The following is a 19,474-nucleotide window of genomic DNA, read 5'->3' as shown; positions in this document are numbered from 1 at the left end:
GAAAAGAAATCGGCTAGCCCTGCGAGCTGAGCAAAACTGAAATGCTGCCTGCGACTTAAAAGCGAACTTCAACTTCAACTTGGAAGAGCAAGTCTTAGTTGGTTGAAGCCCTTGGCAAATTCAGACTAATGGGTCGCTCATTATGCAACGCCTTCTAAGCTATTTTAATTAGAGAGGCCTCAAAATATTTGTCATTTCAAAAAAAAAGTGAATGGGCGCTGCTCATTTCGTATGCGCTGCCCTCTCGCTCCCATTCACGCTCGCTGCTCAACCCCCCATCTCCTCTCAATACATTATGCAAATTTCACAGCGTTCCATTTGCTTTTACCCAAGCTCCAAGCTGTGAACATAAATATTGACAAAGTTACGCTGCCTGCCATCGTCCTTCACCTCCCTCTCTCGTTCTCGTTCTTCTCAGGCAGGCATCACGACCAGAAACCTGACTGGAACAGACTGGGTCATCCATTTCGGGTCATAAAGCGTTCTGTAGAAATTCTGCAAATTCGTTATGATTGAAGATGATTGAAGATGTTGGCAACTGTGAGCCTGCACGTTCATCGATTTGATAGCGATGCCGTTTCGTGTTTATCTTTCATAAATCTCGAATATGTCATCGTGTAATACAAGTGCAGGCCACCAATGTAAATATCACATTGCGCATAAGCGAGCTTTGAATAACTTCAGTAGTTCGCACTATATAATTTACGAGGGGTATTTATACGAAGATCTGTTGGTGTAGTGTTTCGAAATTATTTTACTTCGAGTTGATGGAAAAAGGCATTAGGTGCACAAAATTCCATTTTCGTTTATTTGTTCAACTTAGTTAATAAAATAAATCACTTTTGAATTGTTGTGCTTAATTATCTTACAGACGAGCACACCCAACAGTAGCTTTCTTACTTTTTGATACATAACTTATGTACAATAATAACTACAGTATTTATTGTATTGAAGAAGTTATTTGGCAAATACTTTTGAATATATTTGAATATATTTGTATACGCTGTAGCTTTCTTGTTTTAAATGATCACAAAAAATTTATATTCGAATTTGAATATTTGTTTGCAGAAAAATCATTATTATTTTCTTAATTATTATTTTTCATAACTTCTGTGCAAAAAAAAGAGAGACCTTTTAGTGGGTTTTAAGCATATAATTATAAGATACATATAACAATGCGTATCTAATTTCGATAGATTTGAGTTTAATTTCATTTTCTTCTTGAAATTATCACAATCTTTACAAAGGGATTTATATTTGAATTTATTATTATTCATTTGATTGCAAAAATAAATAAATTGAAAGTTATCCAAGTACAAATAAATTGGACTCATTGCAAGATGTCCAGGCGAGTAAGCATTGCAACGCCAGAGGAGACTACAGTGAATAACTCATCACGACCGTCAACATCGTCGAAAGCCAGAGCCAGCAAAAGCCCAACGGCAACGCCACCAAAGAGTCCCAGGGCAAGTGAAGGCGATGCTCAAAGTGCGGCCAAAGCTGCAGCGGAAACAAAAACAGATGCGACAGATGAGAGCGCTGCGGCAAAATCAGCGCAGGACGATAAGCCTTTTTCAGATGATTGCGAACGTTATAAGGAGGATTGTTGTTGTTGCCACTGTGTGGCCGTGAGATGCGCCATTAAGCGAGCTGCCTTTCTGCGAACTCCCGAGGGCAAGAGACGCCTCGAGATGAAGATGCACATGAAGAGCTTCTTCATGGACATCAATGCGATGACATACGCGAGATGCAGGATTGAGAATCAGCTGGACGAGACCAAAGAGTCGCTGCCATCCCCACACGATGGTTTTCCCGCCAGCATTACCAAAGTGAAACGCATCGACGTGAGGTGCTTGTCGGTGGACTGGTATATCCATGACCTCGACCATGTGGATCACTATGAGATCTTTGTGGACAATAAACGAATGAAAAGTATTTATAATCCTAGGCTGAAGTGCACCATTTTACTGGATGTGAATGCCAGAACATCGCACAAGATTCTATTGAAAGCGCAGCCAATGAAAGGCGCAACTTCCGATCCCAGTCCCATTGATTTGCTGATCAGAGATGTCTGTTGCGGCAACATGGAAAATCTTCTTAAGGGCGACTACTTCTGTCAATGCGGCAAGGAAACAAAGATGGAGCAGATTGAAAAGGAATACAAAAAGAACAAGTGCCAGACACTTGTGGATTTTTGGAAGCCAAGCGAGTTTCTCTACACTCCTGTCTGCTCCTGTCCGGGCAACTGTGACTGCGACTGCTTTGCTTGAATTTAAGTCCAATTCAATATATGTATTTTTAGCCACAAATAAATTTGAGACTTGCAGTCTTTAATTTAAATAAATTGCAACTTTTCCTTAAACAAATTTATTTTTATATGCATAAATTCATCACAATAATTGCCTTAAAAATAATTCTAAATACGAATGCAAACATATTCTGTAATTAGACAAAAGCGATGCAGAGGGAAATTTGGGAATGTTCTCGCCTGCAAAACTTTCAAAAGAAAATTATTTTGCCAAGTTTAGTAAGTAGTGAAATTAATGAGGGTGTCAGAGTGGAAAATAAAAAGAAAGTGGGATAAAAAACTCTGCCTGGGTAAAAACTCAAATAAGAAGTTAACTTAGTTGTGATTTACATGATAAGATTAAGAAAGTTTCTACATTAAATTTTTGTTTCTGGGAAATTAGCCAAAGGGAGCGAAGATTAAGTCACGAAATTTGCCATAATTGTAAAAAGAGAGAGAAGTTGATACCTTAAAGTAACTAGCTATTTAATTCAAAATCTTACAATAATAGAAGGCAAAGATTATTTTAATATTCGGTTATAGCTATCAGTCATTTTTGAGTAACAATAATGGGTATTTATCTTGCATAATTGGAATACAAATATGACTTTTAGGCAAACATTCATTTGAAATTTATTTGAGACTTAACTTGAATTTAAATGTCAGTTTAAATGCGGGCAATAAATAAGCACGAACTTAAAAGAGAAATACTCAAACATGAAAGCAGCCGGTGCAGAAGGACGTCAGTCAAAAGCAACGTAGAATCTAAATCGGAATCAGAGTCAGAGACAGAGACAGGGACAGCGACAGAAAGCTGTGGTCGGAATCAGGAATGTTTTGCTTCACTTGATAGAGGAGGGGATAAGGTCATGTGTAGAGAACTTTAACTGTCGGCTTTATTTAAAATTTTATAATAATAATAATCTGGTATGAGTCGGAGCTCATTTTATCAGTGGGCAACAGGCATTGGCCATGTCAACACAGAGACAGAGACAGAGGTTGAGGCAGAGACAAAGACAGACAGCGAACGATAGAGATAGAGGGAAGTAAAACGAAGTGCAAGAACTGATGCTGACGCTGACGTAGGCGCTTCCATTCTGGGCCATGACGTGGCGTGATTAATTATTTGGCAAATATTTGAAATGCCCGAAGAGGTTTCACTTACAGCACTCGCTGCTCTTGCTCCCATTTTAGTGCTGCTTCCATAGAGACGAATATGAGGAGAATAAGAATAAAAAATGAAAAATAATCATTCAAGTAATTTACGCAAATACTTGGCTAAACACACACACACATAGTACTCGGTATATATAGTATTTAATTAATTTTCACTTTTGGCCAAACTTTGATGGCACAATGATGGACAGTGTGTGGCACATTTTCGCATTTTCAATTGGCATTCTCTTTCAGTTTGTCTGTTTGTCTGTTTGTTTGCTTGTTTTCCAAATAAACAGACGCCACTTAGTAGTCGTACTTCATTTCGATTTATGTCGAAAAAACATTTTCTCTTCTACTTCTTGTTCTTCTTCTTGGCGTATGGCTCGTATACGCTATTTTAATGGTCACATTCAATTACTTTTCACGCACAAATTCAAAGATGTTTTCCGTCCGCTGTTTTATGTGTTGTGCTATCTCTTGCTTCCAAATATTTTAATTGATTTCATGTGGTAGTTTCCCTTCCTCCACACCCCATTTTCTAGTGTAAATATTTCGTTTTATTGGCAGCTTCTCAATTGTTTATCGACATTGTTTACACCATAACCGTATCTTCTATTCGAATTTTAGATCTTACTTTTCCTGGACGAAGCTACAAGCAGACACATACATTTTAAGCCCATTTCAGAGCCGCTTAAATGCAAATTGAAACTAAAAACAACAAAAGTAACAGCTTGAAACAAGTCCAACTCGCATAACTCACATTCTTGACAGCCTGAAAAGCCAAACAAAAAAAAAAAAAAAAAAAAACAGTTACAAAGATTGTAACCCTTGCAAATACCAGGCTTTGACTCTGCAGCAGTATGTTGCCAACCTTGTCGTCCTTTGTCTGTAAGAGTATGCAAAGGGCGACACTCAAACCTGGTTGAAAATGTTTAAGAAAACATGCAGCGTATACGTAATATTCTTTAGTATATGCATATTGAAACTCTGTAGAAAAACATATTAATTTAACTGAATAAATAAAGTTGTTAAAAATGTTTTATATTCAAGCTAAAGCGCTTATTAAAGATTCAATTTTCATTAAAATTAAGCCAAAAGAAAAGATATAAATTATATACATATATAGTATATAGATCATCTTACTACCATAAATTTTATTATGATTTAAATCCTAAATAACAATACTTTATTTTTAAATATTGTTAAGTTAAGTTAAGTTCATTGAAAAGATTTTCATGAGTCAAAATCTTTAACAAATTTTCTACAGTTTCGTGTAAAAAATATATAAATTTGTGCTACAATAAATTTGAAAGTGCTGAAAAACTTTCTAACCATATACCCTAAATTATTCAGCCCATTTGCATATGGATATTGATACGTTAGCTAAATCGAAAATTTATTACAGATTGGTTAACTATGACATATGGCTCCCCTAGGAGTAACATGATTTACAGTACAGTGTTCTACAAGAGAGTATTCCAGCATTGAATGAGAATGTCGCCCTCTCCACTCAGTTTGTTTGGTTTGCCTTTTGGATTTTTTGCTACCTTATGCGGCAATCTGTCAACGGCGAAAATGCAGCGAATTTCAATTGAAGGTTTCGCGATAAATTTTTGATGTCGACGGAACTCGAGCCTCAGCACGGGCCAAAGAGGAATAAACAAATGGCAAAGCAGAAAATCAGAATTGAAATTGCTCTTAAATTGTTTGCGGCACACAGAATTGAAAAGCAATTTCGGTGCTTGGTCAGGAATGCGAAGCTGGGGCTGTTCAGAACGTTCATGCTTACATCTACATTTTTGAGTCCAGGCAAGCTAATTGGCAAAATCACGCCATCAAAGTTGAGAGTCAATGCGAAACAGGAGTAAGAGAAGCGGCAGCAATAGCAATAGCAGCAGCCACAGGCAGCCCTGAAATTTATTGTCCACATAATTCAAGCCAAATTCATTTTGTGGACCAGCACAGCAGGTTGCCAGCGCAAAGGAAGACAAACAATTTTCGACAGCTCTAAGTAAATTACCCTCCACGTGCAGACTGAGAACAAAATATACTACGTGTGCTCATAGGGGAAAAATACTGCCTTTCTACACACTTTATATGCCGAGACTGAGACTGCACAAGAGAATTATTTTGAAGACAATTTCCTTATCCACATGTCGGTCAATGTCAATAGAACATTAGCACAGAGACCGAGACACAATGAAGCGAGATAAACACAAAATATGCAAAGAGGATGAATGAAAAAATTCAAGCAGAGCGAAAGAAAAACAAAAAGCGCTCGTTTGACTGATGTAAACAAATGTTTAACAATAGCTTCTAATGACTGTGAATTGCTTCCATATTTATTATGATTAAGTACTAGTTCCAACAGCGCTGAGTGTTCAAGATACATAAATTACAGTCGTATATTCAAATTTTACCTATTCTCAATCAAAGAAAATCTGCAAATGATCGCTGCAATTATCGAAATCTTTGAGATCATGTGAGCTCTCTATGTATAATACTAAATTGTAAGAGTTGCTTCATTCTTTATCCGTTAATCTTAATACCCTACACAGCACTTGAATTGAGGTATCTTTACACACTACTCAACAGTTAAATAATGCAATCATTACTTACTACTAAACTAAAGTAAGTTTTAATTGCATAATACACAACACTTAAATTAAGAATGTATCGATAAGAGAACGCGGAAACTAAAAAACCGATAACAAAGCGACACTTGTTTGTGACCGATCAAGAATAAGAGGCAATATTGTAAAATATGGCCAATTATTAAAGCTTGTAAAAAAATGCAGATAACGAAAAGAAATAATTAAAAATAATACCCTTCTACTATATGGATTTTTTCACTAATGAAATACCATTTAACACTTTATATTTTTCAGGTAAAATTTCAATGTGTACCCAAAAAAAAACGTATGTATAAAATTCACTACTCCTCAATTCTTACTTGATGATTCAGCACCTTCTGCAAATCTCTGACTTATAAAGCTAATTTCCATTGAAAAACAAAAATCGTAATTAACAATCACAAGTTTACAGCTGAGGGCTTCAAAAAAGTTTTTCTAGATGAAAATTAAAATATTTTTGGTGTAGTGAAAAAAAAAGAAAGAAAACAGAAATGTATGGCATCTCATGACGGTGACTCGTATTAGATGAGAATGTTTATGTAAATTAAATGGTTTTTTGTGCTTTATTTGTAAGCCAAAAGATAAATGTAGCTCACCGAATGGAAACGGAGAGCAAACTCAAACCCGAACAAAAGTAAGACCCAGCAAAAAAATCAAATAATAGAACAATGTGTTCAAGTTGCGTAACACAGCAGAAAGCATAAAAGAAACAACATCTTTTTCTATGCATATTGTATCTATTTATTTATTTGAATGTTTTTTTTTTTGTATTTCTTTTTGCAATTTCAGTGCATTATTTATAGCATTTGTGGTCAGTGAGTGGACGAATGGAAGGCGGTGGGCGTGGGTTCGTGCCTTTCTTTCCTTCGTTCTGGAGCAATGATTTTATGATAAATGACGAAAAAGTTAATCATCAACTCGAAGTGTACTCGAGTCTGGAGTAGCTGTTCGACAAAGGGGCAACAGCCACAACGAGAGTAAATCAGGAAAAACTTGTGGCCAAATGAAAAAGTTGTTGCCTTTGTCCGAGCAGGTGGGAAAAACCCATTCTTAACTATTTATAAGAAAAACAAGTCATACTTCAGAAGCTGCTGACGTCAATGAATAGTAAATGATGTTGTACAGGTTAAAGAAAGTTTTGCTAAAAGTTGGTGTTATTGATTGATATTGTGGTTAAAAGATTAATGTGAAAGACTTTAACCTTAATTCACTATCAAAATTAACTCTACTATAAATCGTGAGAACTCCAGCATTGACATTAGCAAACAATTCAACAAAATGACCAAGAGACAAGCGAATCCATTTATCAAGGGGACGACCGAATAGCTTCCAGCTTTTCCAAACTAAACTTGTGCATAGTAACCAAATCACATAACAACATTATCCCAAGGCTCAAGAGCAGCTCATCTTTCAGCCGGCTGCTCAGCATTGGATTACCTTTGCACAAGCACACACTGAGAAAGTGAAAGAAATATAAAGAGAGAGAGATAGGCATAATCTGTTAGATGGTAGATGGTAGATGGCAGATGCCTGAGCAGTTTTCATAGACTGAGAAACATTGGAAACAGAGGCTTAGATTACGCACGTAGCCGGCACATTATCCGCATCAGCAGATTGAGTGACTATAACTGGATGCTGGCTCCATTTACCATTTGCCATGTTGCATGTCATCGATTGACAACCTGTCAATGCTTCAGCCTCAGTCTCTGTCTCATTCTCAGTCTCGTTCTCAGCCTTGGCTTTGATTTGACTTGGGACCTAGACTGGCAACACACGTTTTACCTCTTGCATTTATTTAATTTCCTATTTATGCCACATCAATATTGAAAACAAAAAACTGACTTCATGACTGTGTGTCAGCTTGATGGAATGACATTATCCGCACTCTAGCCGTATACAAATGGAAATTGTAATTGAATTTCGTTGATTATTCATGCGAATCGCCTGATATGAGTGCATCTACTTATTCAGTTGTGTCTAACAAAAAACAATGTGTCCAATATTACAAATAAATGTGCTGAATGTTTATTCAAAAGAATTTGTAAGTAAACAAATAGATTTCTAATTAAAATGCATTCATTCACAATGGTTCTTTGTTCTCTCCTTGAGGTCTGCTCATCTCATGAGAGTTTAAATAAATAATTTCATTTGTAAGTGGGTAGACAATGGGACAATGGAAAATGTAAGAAATATTTTCTCAATTATTCGCAAACACACACTATCTCTATGATATACAATTTCACTATTATTTGATGAAAAGGTGTAAAGTAGAGCTGCGATATATATACAGTCAGCGCCACAAAAAAAGCCGCACTTTTAAGGGTTTTACGAATTTTTAACTTTCAGAGCCTGTGGTTTCATTATATGATTGCGGATTCGTCCATTTTTTTTTTAACAAGTTAACTGATGGTATGTTAATAAAGGTGCATACCAATATTTATTTTAAATTTGTTTTTAATATTAAAAAAAATGTTGTTTTTGGTTTCACCCTAGTTTTAACGACTTTTCACTATTATGGCAAACTTAAGGAAAATAATCATAAAAGTTATAATAATGAAAAAATTCAACAAAAACTATTTTTTTCCAATTGAACACCTTACTAACTATAACAAAAATATTAAACCTAGGCAATTTAACAATAAACATATTTTTTTTAATTTAGCTTAATACTTAGAAGTGCCGCCTTTGGCCTTAATTACAGATTTTACCCTATTGGGCATAGAATCGTAAATGGAACACAAATATTTCTTCGTTATATCGTGTATCCATACTTTTTCTATAATATGTTTTAGCTTCTCCATAGTTTTGGGCTTTCACTTTCTTATTTTGGCACTCATATAGGCCCCAACATTCTAGATTGGATTAAGGTCTGGGCAATCTAAGGACTTAATGCACACTTATTCCTTCAAATTGGACTGCTTCTGATTGGTCAAGAGTGCTATTTTCAGATGAGTCCAAATTTAATCTCATTGGATCTGATGGAATTCTGTCAATACAAAGAAATAATTTTAAGTGGAGTTGTGCCTAGCATTGAGTCCATAAGTGAAGAAGAAGAAGACCCCATTTTTCAGGATGATTCTGCACCTTGCAATCGAGCGCGATCTGTGAGTTACTCAGTGTCCGATTGTTATCAAAACAACTTATTCAGTTAAATTTAACATTTTTCTATCTAAAGATAACAAATTTGAAGGAAAATCAGAAAATCCAGAATAAAATTTTGAAAATATTTCTCACAGATATCTAAATTAAATTACATTTATGAAAATAAAATATAACAATTCATGTCCTTTTTCATTTCATTACATGGAATTTATGTTAAAATAGGTTTCATTAATGATTAAATTCTTGACAATTTATCATCCCCATAAAACAATCCATCCGTAGCAGATACTATTACCGTATTAACATTCGTTGAGATACACAAATAGACCTTGCTTGTTAATCAGAGTCCAGCTCCAGCCCCAGCTGCTCCATATTCATAATGTGCTTTGCATTATTTCTTGCCCCCCTGTTATGCAATCAGCTGATTAACTGACGAGAGCAATACGAGAGTCCAGCGGAGAGGCAGCCCAAGGCATAATTGAGCAATTTAGCCAGCGTTTGAGCCTGAATCTTTAATGGATGGTCATTAATAATGGGCAACAGCATTCATTCATCAGTTTAATATGACGAATTAATTTGAGTGCTTTAAAGGGCGACGTCATTGAAAAAATCCCATTAAATGTGATGTCAAGCGCTTTAATAAGAAAATTTCACTAGTAAACATTGACTGTAAGTGACACATTAATGAGAATAAAAGAGAGCAGTAGTGAGCACACAAGAGAGCTGCAGTTGACAATGGATAAACGAGTAGAAGATGCTTCGAAAAATTGAATGAAGCGGAAATTATAATGGGAAATTCATATTGAGCACAGGCAAACAGCGAACAACGAACAACAATGCCGGAAACCAGAAGTTCCACAAAAGCACAATAAAAATTCAAATGAGGATAAACTTTAAACTTCAATGGACGCCAACAATGTTGTAAGTGAGTTGAATAAAGAGCTTAAGAAATTGTGACCAAATCACAGCATAAATCCCGAATCAACTAGGAGAAAATAACTGTCACAATGGGACTTAGAGCCTGAAGAAGCCGAAGATTGAGCATGCCAGCATTAAAAGCCCTAGTTGTACATAAATCAAACGAACCTTTAACTTAACGTCTCTATGAAACAAAAAAATGTTTCATTTACTGAAATAACTGCTAGTTGATACCCTACTAAAAAATGTATACATATAAATTGAAATGTGCTAATAATCTATTAAGCACTAACACCAACTAAATTCTGCCCATTTCGAAACCTTGTGTGTAATATTGGATTCTATCTAAGCTTAGTTCTAGTCACAAAAACATAAAAGAAATTATATTTTTAAAGCAACTCTTCTTTGTATTGAGCAAATCAATTCCCAGACCAAAAACTTTTTACTATGCAGGCAAACTACCTTAATGTTCCGTGCACTTTCTTGCAGGGTATTGAAAGGCGACAAAGTCGTCAAAGCACATAAATATCAATTTGGCCAGCCTATTGACAACTCGCCAGTCTGGCCAAATGAAATGCAATATATTATTACCTGCCCGCAAGGCAGGAATGGGAATTTTCCAAAAATAAAAGCACAAAAGAAAATGCTGGCAAATATGAACATAAATTATGGCAGCCATAGATTAAAGAGACGCCTGCCTGACGACACATTTGTTGGCAATTAAAATGCGAACATGTCCAACAGGAATGCACCACCAAACATACTTCGTCCCACTCCCACACCCGCTTCCTCTCCACTTCTCGACCATGTCACCATGTCCCTCTTGCCTGCCATAAAAATACCAGCACGGAAATTATATGAGCAAACATCTAAGCAAAAAGTTTTTCCCGCGTGGCGGCTGCCATTATTAATTCAATTGAAGCTACAAGCAATTTTTATTTATTTATTTTACTTTCACTTCTCATTCCCGATTCTCACCACACGCCGCAGCACCTCTCCCGAAAATGTCGCAAAAGTTGCCATGGAAATTTTCAGACTTGGATATATTGCTTTTAAATGGTCAGCCTCTCCAAAAGTGAGCCATCAGCCTCAACGACGAGGGCTGACATATGGCCAAGTGGCAAAACGAGAAAACATAAAAAGTTTTCGCTCTCTTTTTTGACATTTCAAGCCGCTTTAAAAGTTCTTAAACAGACTTAAATGTGTGTGTGTGTGTGTGTGTGTGAGTAAACACATATACATAAGTATTCGTTTATGTGCGTGTGTCTGTCTTATGACCACAATTGCGAATACGTATGGCATCTCTATTGAAGTCGAAAGTCATGTTGGCTTACAGCATGCGATTCTAAGGATGCTGAAATTTTTAAAAATATGTTTTACACTTTAATAGTTCTTTTATATTCACAAGTACGCACACTGACTATGTGATTCTATTATATTTTTAGTTTTAATAAGTAAGTAAATTTACTTACTAGAAATTCCAAATTTGCCTAACATTTTTATTTATCGTGCTATTAAAATATATGTATATAAATGCTATCCAGCTGTTTTTTGTTTATTAATTTGACTATAAACTTGATTTGAAATAATTATTGAACTGTCATTAAAAATCTATACCACTTAATATAGGTCTTCAACATTCAACAATATTGTTTGCAGGAATATCAAAGACAAGTTTAGCAATTTAAAAAATGTTGTTCTTTGTTAAGCTTGAAAGATTCCTACTTTATAAGTTCAATGTGATTCCATATTATCCTCTTTATACAACTCAATTCGAACCTCGGAATTGAGTTTAAAATTTGATTAAATATCTTATAAAAACAATATTATTGATATCCTCCCATCTGTCGGGCGAGCAGATGCAAATCAGTTACCATAAAAATGAGTGTAAATTTACATAAACTGTAAGGGACAATGAAAATGCTGTAAAATCCTCGTCTATTAAAGTTTGAAAAGCCTGCAAACAATTTGTATTTGCCATTAAGCTCATTTATGACCACAAAATATTTTGCCCAAATATGAATAGAGACATTCACACGTGTATTATGTATATGTGTGTGTGTTTGAGTATTATGCCGCAGTTTTAATACTCCAACAAAGCGCGGAAAAATAATCAAATGATTGTCAAGCGCACACGAAATATAAATATGACCCTATGGGCATATTACGACGTTACGTATACGCCATGTGTGCTGCGTCAATTTTATTAACCGCAAAAACTTTTGTGGCAGCAGCAGCAGCAGCATGTGAAAGAGGCAACCAATCAGCCAACGAGTGTGCCCCAGAGCCAAGTCTACAATATTTGTCTAGGGTAATCATGTGGAAGACAAAGCAAACGTTGCCAACTTTAGTCATCAAAATTTAGAAAGGCTGCAACCCGGCGTATGCGTGATAATTTCCACTGCCACGCACTCAACAACAAAAAAGGGAAAACAATTATAAAACAAAAAAAAAGAACGCTTAGTACAAGAAGGGAAACATTAATTACGCCAAATTTTGGTTGCCACAAAGGGCAGGTAAATGGATGTTGAGCAAATGATGCTCTGTAGAGCTCTGGGCTTGTCAGTGATTGCGAACGCTAATTAACGTCAACTGATTTTGGCTTGAACTGTGTGAACTTGGTGCGTGCTGCAAGGGTTGACACACGGCTGACGGTCCGATAGAAACACTCTGTGTTGACTGTTGACTGTTAGACTGATTGGCTTATGCTAATTTTAAGCAGAGCAGCGCCAAATAGCTTGTCATTTACCACCAAAATTGCCTTGATTCTGATTGATCCCCAGGCAGGCGTTTATTTTGAGGCGTGTTGGTGAACTGAGCAGAGAACTGGGTTTATTGCCTGCTTCGACCACTCGCTTAGTTTTGAACTATTGCAATCCTTTTAATTATATTATTTTGCTTGTTTGTTTATCTCTCTGCGGTTCTCTTGCCCACCGTTTACACAACATTTGTGAAATCGGAAGTTTCTTTGCGTTTATCTCATAAAAAGATGCCACAAATTTCATTAACTTGATGTCAGTCACAAACAGAAAACACTGAACGCAACTCGCTATCAGATTTGTACCAAATCTTAAGTTCAACTCGCTTTGTAATTTAATTTGAACAAAAGTTCAATTAGGCCTTTACAAATATATTTAAGTAATTAAATATCTGATAGATGGACAACTTTCTATTAATAGAACCTATCAAAAGTCACTCTAAATCAGAATAGTATTTTTGGGCTTGAAAATAATAATTTTGTGTTAAAGTCTTTTAGTTACAATAAAATAAGTAATTTTTATTAATTTGAAAATAAGGATGTCAAAAATTAAACTAATTCAATGTTAAACCTCAAATTTGATTAGTTTCATTTTAAGTTAAACAAAAAATGTGAAAAATAAATAGTTTCAGAAAAGATTTTTTAATGTGAAACAAAATATTTTTAATTAAAATTAAAGTTATTAAATTAAATTACTTTTAAATAAAAAGCAGATTATATTTATAAGATCCTTTAAATTAAATAAAGTGTTTTAAATAAAAAAAATGAAAAATATAAAAATTTTAGAAACTATTTCTCAAAGTGAAATAAATATTTTTAATTTAAATTAACATACTTTTTAAATTGATACTCAATACTTATAGATAAAAAAGAAGATTGTGTTAATGCACTTTATTGTTGAAAATCTTTTATAGCCCATGAAGCATTTTTTCGCTGAACAAATCAATTCCAAGTAATAAATTCAACACTTTGTTGCCGCTTTCAGCGGACCAAAACATTGTGAGACTTCACAAAAAAAATTAATGACATCTAAAATTTGCAGTCCGAGCAGAGAAGTCTGTCAGTAAGGTCAGACATAAAAAAAAAGTATTCGAGACAGATGGGTAATGATTTAAGCCTGGCTAAGCAAACAGACAAATATTTGCAGGAACATTTTGATAAAGTTGCCCGATCGAACGCTCTGTTGATTTATGGTCTTAGCAACCCACTGGCATTTGAGTTGAGTGAGTGGAAAACACTTTTCAACTTACAAGTTCGCAGCACAGCCAAACAACTTTTCCACAGATGCCTGCAAATGATGCAAAAATAAACAGCCAACAGTTCAATACTCGCACTGCTCAAAGTAATAGTTCTTCAATATTTCATGTCGGTTTTTCTATTTTAAACACTTGTCCCGAACCGAGACGTAAACAAACTTGGCACAATTCGCGTCGCCCCAAATATTTGATGTATATATATTTATTTCGTTTATTTTTTGGCACGCTTTTCAATTTCAATTATTTTCAGGAAAATTTCCAAATATTCTTAGTGAATTTTTTAAAACTTCTGTTTCCGCTTGATCAGTCTCCGGACGACCAACGACCGCTTCGGGCGAATCCGTTCACAGGACTAAATTGACGAAGCGAAAGCAAGCAGCATTCAAGCCAAATGCCATCCACAGCCAATCTGACTGATTGCGGCTGGCAAAAACGCGCCAAAAGATGCCATCCACAATGAACGCCAAATGGAAGCCACCATGTGCGGACGTTTGAACTGCGCAGTCTCTTCGCTATTTGTGGAATCTATTCATTTCGTTATGTGGATGCTGTATTCGTCTTTCGTATGTGTGTGTGTGTGTGTGTGTGTGTGGGTGTGGACAACTGTTGCCTTAATACCATTGAGCGGAATTTCATTCATGATATTCTGCGACTGACACAAATTGTTCACAGCTGCTCAAATAATTCTATAAATATTTCCCATATTTTTAGCGGGTTTCAAGCTGCTTTTAAATTTCCTCCGCCTCGAAGCATTAAGACACTGGTAACCACAACAAAGTCTTTGTGGTTTCCCAGCTCGAAATGGAGTCAAGCAATAAGTCAGCACATTTCATTAACTTTCCTTGGAAAACTGGCACGTGTTCCACCTCTTAAGCCATTAAAATGCTTGACATGTTTAATAATTAACAAATATGTAAGTATCTCAAAGTGAACAAATTTCAATCTTCATAAGATAATTAATATGGAATTTTTGCACTCCGTCAAAATCTTATATTGCTTAAGGGAAAAGAATAAATCGCAATCAAATCACATTCGTATTGAGATATTCCAATTAATCAAATTATTATATTCTAAACACTTTTTATATAAGGATCTTTTATTGTATTTGTAAAAAAAACTCTAAAAAATAAAATATTCTTACTTAAAAAACATAACCAAGCCACTCAAACTTGTCTAGATTCTATTAAAAAATGTAATTTTCCATTATACAATAACTATATTTTTTGAAAATATAACAAATGAGACATTATTGTTTGTCAGTCTACAACTTGCTGAAGCTTCAAAATAGGAAAATAGAAAGGCCATTGAAAAAGCTTTGTTATCTAATGATATTTATATAGACTTATGGCAATAACTTGTTTAATTTATAGTTGTTGAATATAGTTTCTTTGTTTTGTGAGTAAATTGATAGACACATTTAAGTACTGCGTATATTGCTGAAGATATAAATAGGCTGTAATCCGTAGAGAGAGAAAAGACTCATTTTCAACGCGCCATTCACTGCGATCAGTCACTTGTAAAATGTCTCTGAAGTTTTTCATCTATTTAGCATTTGTGGCCATAATAATGGTCAACAATGCACCTAAATCAGAAGGATCTAATTTTTTGCAAGTGATGTGTTTATGGAATCCCAATTTTTTCAATTTTACACAATGCCTACCATACCGGTCCACCACTGAAGTGCCCTTAGCTGACAGTTTTCGTATTAATGGTACTCTAGGTGGTAGCATTCAAAGTGGTAAATAAAAGTCAAAAAGGATACTTCGACCTATTTATATCTGCAATGTAATCCAGACAAAGAATAATTTTATATTCAAAAAATAAATGAATTATTAAATTATAAGATTCTAAGTTAAAAACTTCTAAAAATTAGTAAATGTAAAATATGTTAAGGACAAACCCAATCTGAGAGCTACGTTCGAGTATTCATGACGGTGAAATATAGATATAAAAAAGTAGTTGTAATATGAATTTCATATAATGTTGGACAAATAAATAAATTAAATTTTTTTCTTGATCCTCGTTGAGCCAACTTGTATTGACACCAAGTTTAGTTCATATAACTTTTGTTGTCTCTGAGATCTAGAGCATGTACTTTATAAACTCTTAGGGTCTATAACAACTTATTTTCCTTAATATAAAAAGCATTTCCGCAGAACTTACCTAACAAAAAATATGTAAGAAAGCTACAGTGCTCGATATTTTCTATCTGATCGTAAATTTTCAAGAACTAATATTTTAAATATTATTGTAACACTTGTTATTCGATTTTTGTAAAAACAACACAAGTGCTTTAAAAAAAATGATATCTGTATCTCTTTAAATCTCTTTGGACAGATAGATATACGGACATGGCTATGTCATATCAGCTGCTGATGCCGATCAAGAACATACATATATACTTGAATTGATCATTTCATTTTGGGATTGCTACATAAACCGAAATGCGGAAAACTGTGCAATAATACGCCAAATTACTACGGAGAAAGCTGAAAGGATGTATTCGTAAAGAAAAATGTGATAAAATGAAAAATAATAATATTCGCAAAAAATTGATTGATAAAATGATTAAGATAATATGTTTATAATATAATATATTTAATCTAGAATTTATTAGAAAAATTAAATTGATTAAAATAAACATTTTTTCTTTATTCAATTCGTGGCTTCTCAAAGTGCATATTAATATTAAACCTCTATATAACAGATAATAAACAGTCGACTTTAAAAATTAAATCGAGTTTTTAAAGACAAATATATTGTCAATGGTTATGATCTTGCACACTTGGTTTGAAGTCTATAAAATATTTACTCTCAATTATAATAATCGATTAAAAAGAGCTTCGACAAAACAACACAAATAAAAGTCAAAGTCAGCGCCAGAATTTTGAGTAAGAAATTGCAGAATTAGAGAATCATTTATAATTATAAACTCAACCAACTGAAGAGTAAAACACCCAATCTGGAATTGGAACGACCAGAATTTACTTTTATGAATTTGGATGTCATGAAAGTATTATATATTCTAAAACGTGCTTGATCTGCAAGCAGCACAAATATTGTAACATGACAAAATCCAACCAAGTACAAATTATACACTTTAAGGCGTCAGAGGGGTACTATATAACATATATTTTGGAAATAGCAAATAATAAAGAAAATTATATAATGAAAATAGTTTTTTTTGGTATTAATATTCTCGTAAATAAGTTTAAAAATAAATTTAAAACGAATTCATATTCATTATTATATGCAGCTCAAAATACAAATAACAATAATTTGATAAACTCTTTTAACATCGACATCCACGGATCAATAGCACTTTCACCGCCATTTTGTGTTATTTCGTAAAGAGGCTGTCGTTCCTGGGAATTCTGTGCTGTTTAAAGCATCATCTCTGCGATATGGACGCCGTGGGATGAACACTCTTGGACATGGAGGTTAACGTAACGCGCACATTATTTCTGGCCAATTAGTGATATTTTTTTATTCTCAATGATGAAGCGTAATACTGTAAGGCTCGACAATTCACCGTCGACCATTAATATGGCTGACAATGCTAAGAACAAGAAAAATTTTGATGACATTAGGAAAGTAACTGTTCACGATATACGATGAGTTTAAACTGAGAATCTAATTTGTTCAGTGCCCTTTTTATATATCTTTATACCCTCTAACGATATAAAATGGTTAAAGGGTTTTTTATACATTTAAAACACATATAAACAATTTAAGCACTTTTATCGAATAAGCTATCTAAATTGTAGAGCTGAGAGCGAGGAATTTCGCAGAAGAGCATTGCCAATGATAGAATTCCAAGCAAATATTTAATTACAAACACCCTTAGACTCCACTGTGCCGCTTATTTACATTTATGATATAAGAGAAAATGCTCGGCAATTGTTTAAATAGTAATACCATTACTTTCTCAGTTTTATATTTATATGTATATTCGAATCTGTTTAATTTCCTCACATTTTACAAAATTAGAAAGGATCAAATCATATTACGAAATACACGAAACATTAAAAGTAAAACAAAATTACTCAAAATAATTTCAATGATCCAACAGCATCTGCGTTCAATAGCAGAAAACATGCCCAAAAAGGGTTTAAACAAAATGCATGCGGCTTATACTTAATTTTATTAATACTTTAGCTATAAAACAAATAAATTCAAACTAAGTAAATTTATAATGAAGTATGTAAAAATTAATCAGGTTATACTCTTAAACAATTACTTGAAACGCGTTTAATTTAATGAAGAAAATTATAAAAGAGTCTGACTACATAATCAATTCTTATAACATGTTTAAGCACTGTTGTAGCCATCCATTTAGAAGTATTCTAACTTTCCAAACCATTTATATAAAATGAATGGCATAATAAACTTGAAAGTTGTTCAATTAACAATCGGATGCAATATTACTTCATTCGTTTTAATAAAGAAGGTACTAAGAATGTTTTCATATTTATTTCTCCATGCATAAAGCAAGCAATAGTCGCTTAAAATGATTTTCTCTAAAACAGTATTCGATTTAATCAAATTAGAAATGGTTAAAAGAATCTATTGTTTTTTCCCTTCCCTTCTCTCTCTCCCTCTGTCTCTGTCTCTGTCTCTCTCTCTCTCTCTTTCTCTTTCTCTCTTTAAATTATGTGCTTCAGAAGAAGTTCTCTTGAATAAACTTGAGGGTAAAACTAGGTTCTCCTTATTAAGTATTTGACGTAATATCGCCAAAAAGATTATATAGTTGCTCGGCAATAAAACTCACAGATATTCAATGCAAACTTATATACTCATTTTTATTTTTTTATGCACAATATGAAACCAATTAATCCGAGTGTATTAGGTGTATTAGGCTGATGCAGGAGTCGTTGTACGGAATGGACACAGCGGTGATCGCAACAAGCAAGCGATGAGGAAGAAGGTTCCCTCAGCTGCAGGTGCTGTGAAGACCAGCAGCATTGCAATCACCAACAAGTAGAAGAAGAAATTTGTAGACAGCATTTTTTATGTTGAATTCAATCGAGTTCGGATTTAAACTGAATTCAACGATCTCACTCACCCCTTTTTATATCAAATATCGAAGAGAAGTGAATGTGCAAATATTTGAACATTTGGTATCAATTAAACTGCACGCGTCATTTATTTTTTCAATAATACTGCGATGATCGATTAAACAAAGTTGTGTAATGATATGTATGTTTATTATGCAGTAAAAGATCATAAAGGGGAACGCTCTTTCAAAAAGTAGACACGAAGTTTTGGAGTGAATCAGTTTAACAAAAATTATTTCAGAAGTATGGCAAACGACACCAACTGCAAATGGGTCCTAACTTCAGTTGAAGAAATCTTTTGGATA

At 34.2% G+C, this 19,474-nt stretch overlaps 3 protein-coding genes and 1 long non-coding RNA gene across 4 annotated transcripts in view; 2 read left to right on the top strand and 2 right to left on the bottom strand.

Annotated features, from left to right (window-relative positions):
- The window catches only part of LOC117570510 (neuropeptide CCHamide-2 receptor), a 33,926-nt gene extending 19,469 nt beyond the window's left edge, over window positions 1–14,457 (bottom strand). The window contains exon 1 of the mRNA XM_034252208.2: window positions 14,107–14,457. The gene's annotated coding sequence lies outside the window, so the exon portion shown is untranslated. The remainder of the gene's footprint in view (window positions 1–14,106) is intronic.
- Window positions 1,217–2,335, top strand: LOC117570511 (uncharacterized). Its single transcript, XM_034252209.2, has one exon. The coding sequence runs from the start codon at window positions 1,341–1,343 to the stop codon at window positions 2,268–2,270; it is 930 nt and encodes a 309-aa protein (XP_034108100.1). The 5' UTR covers window positions 1,217–1,340; the 3' UTR covers window positions 2,271–2,335.
- LOC127565755 (uncharacterized) lies at window positions 4,697–8,094 on the top strand. Its single transcript, XR_007955111.1, has 3 exons — window positions 4,697–5,955; window positions 6,334–6,712; window positions 6,868–8,094. It is a non-coding gene; the product is annotated as an uncharacterized LOC127565755 (long non-coding RNA).
- Window positions 14,458–18,888: 4,431 nt separating the features above from the next.
- On the bottom strand, window positions 18,889–19,154 carry LOC117568922 (uncharacterized). Its single transcript, XM_034249832.2, has one exon. The coding sequence runs from the start codon at window positions 19,117–19,119 to the stop codon at window positions 18,967–18,969; it is 153 nt and encodes a 50-aa protein (XP_034105723.1). The 5' UTR covers window positions 19,120–19,154; the 3' UTR covers window positions 18,889–18,966.
- Between the last annotated feature and the right edge of the window lie 320 nt (window positions 19,155–19,474).

This window comes from Drosophila albomicans, chromosome 3 (genome assembly GCF_009650485.2).
Source record: "Drosophila albomicans strain 15112-1751.03 chromosome 3, ASM965048v2, whole genome shotgun sequence".
Taxonomy (NCBI): Eukaryota; Metazoa; Arthropoda; class Insecta; order Diptera; family Drosophilidae; genus Drosophila; species Drosophila albomicans.
This window is presented reverse-complemented; position numbering and strand designations above follow the sequence as displayed.

Excerpts from the sequence above, each read along its gene's own strand:
- LOC117570511 (XM_034252209.2), top strand. The coding sequence starts at position 1,341 with ATGTCCAGGCGAGTAAGCATTGCAACGCCAGAGGAGACTACAGTGAAT.
- LOC117568922 (XM_034249832.2), bottom strand. The coding sequence starts at position 19,119 with ATGCTGTCTACAAATTTCTTCTTCTACTTGTTGGTGATTGCAATGCTG.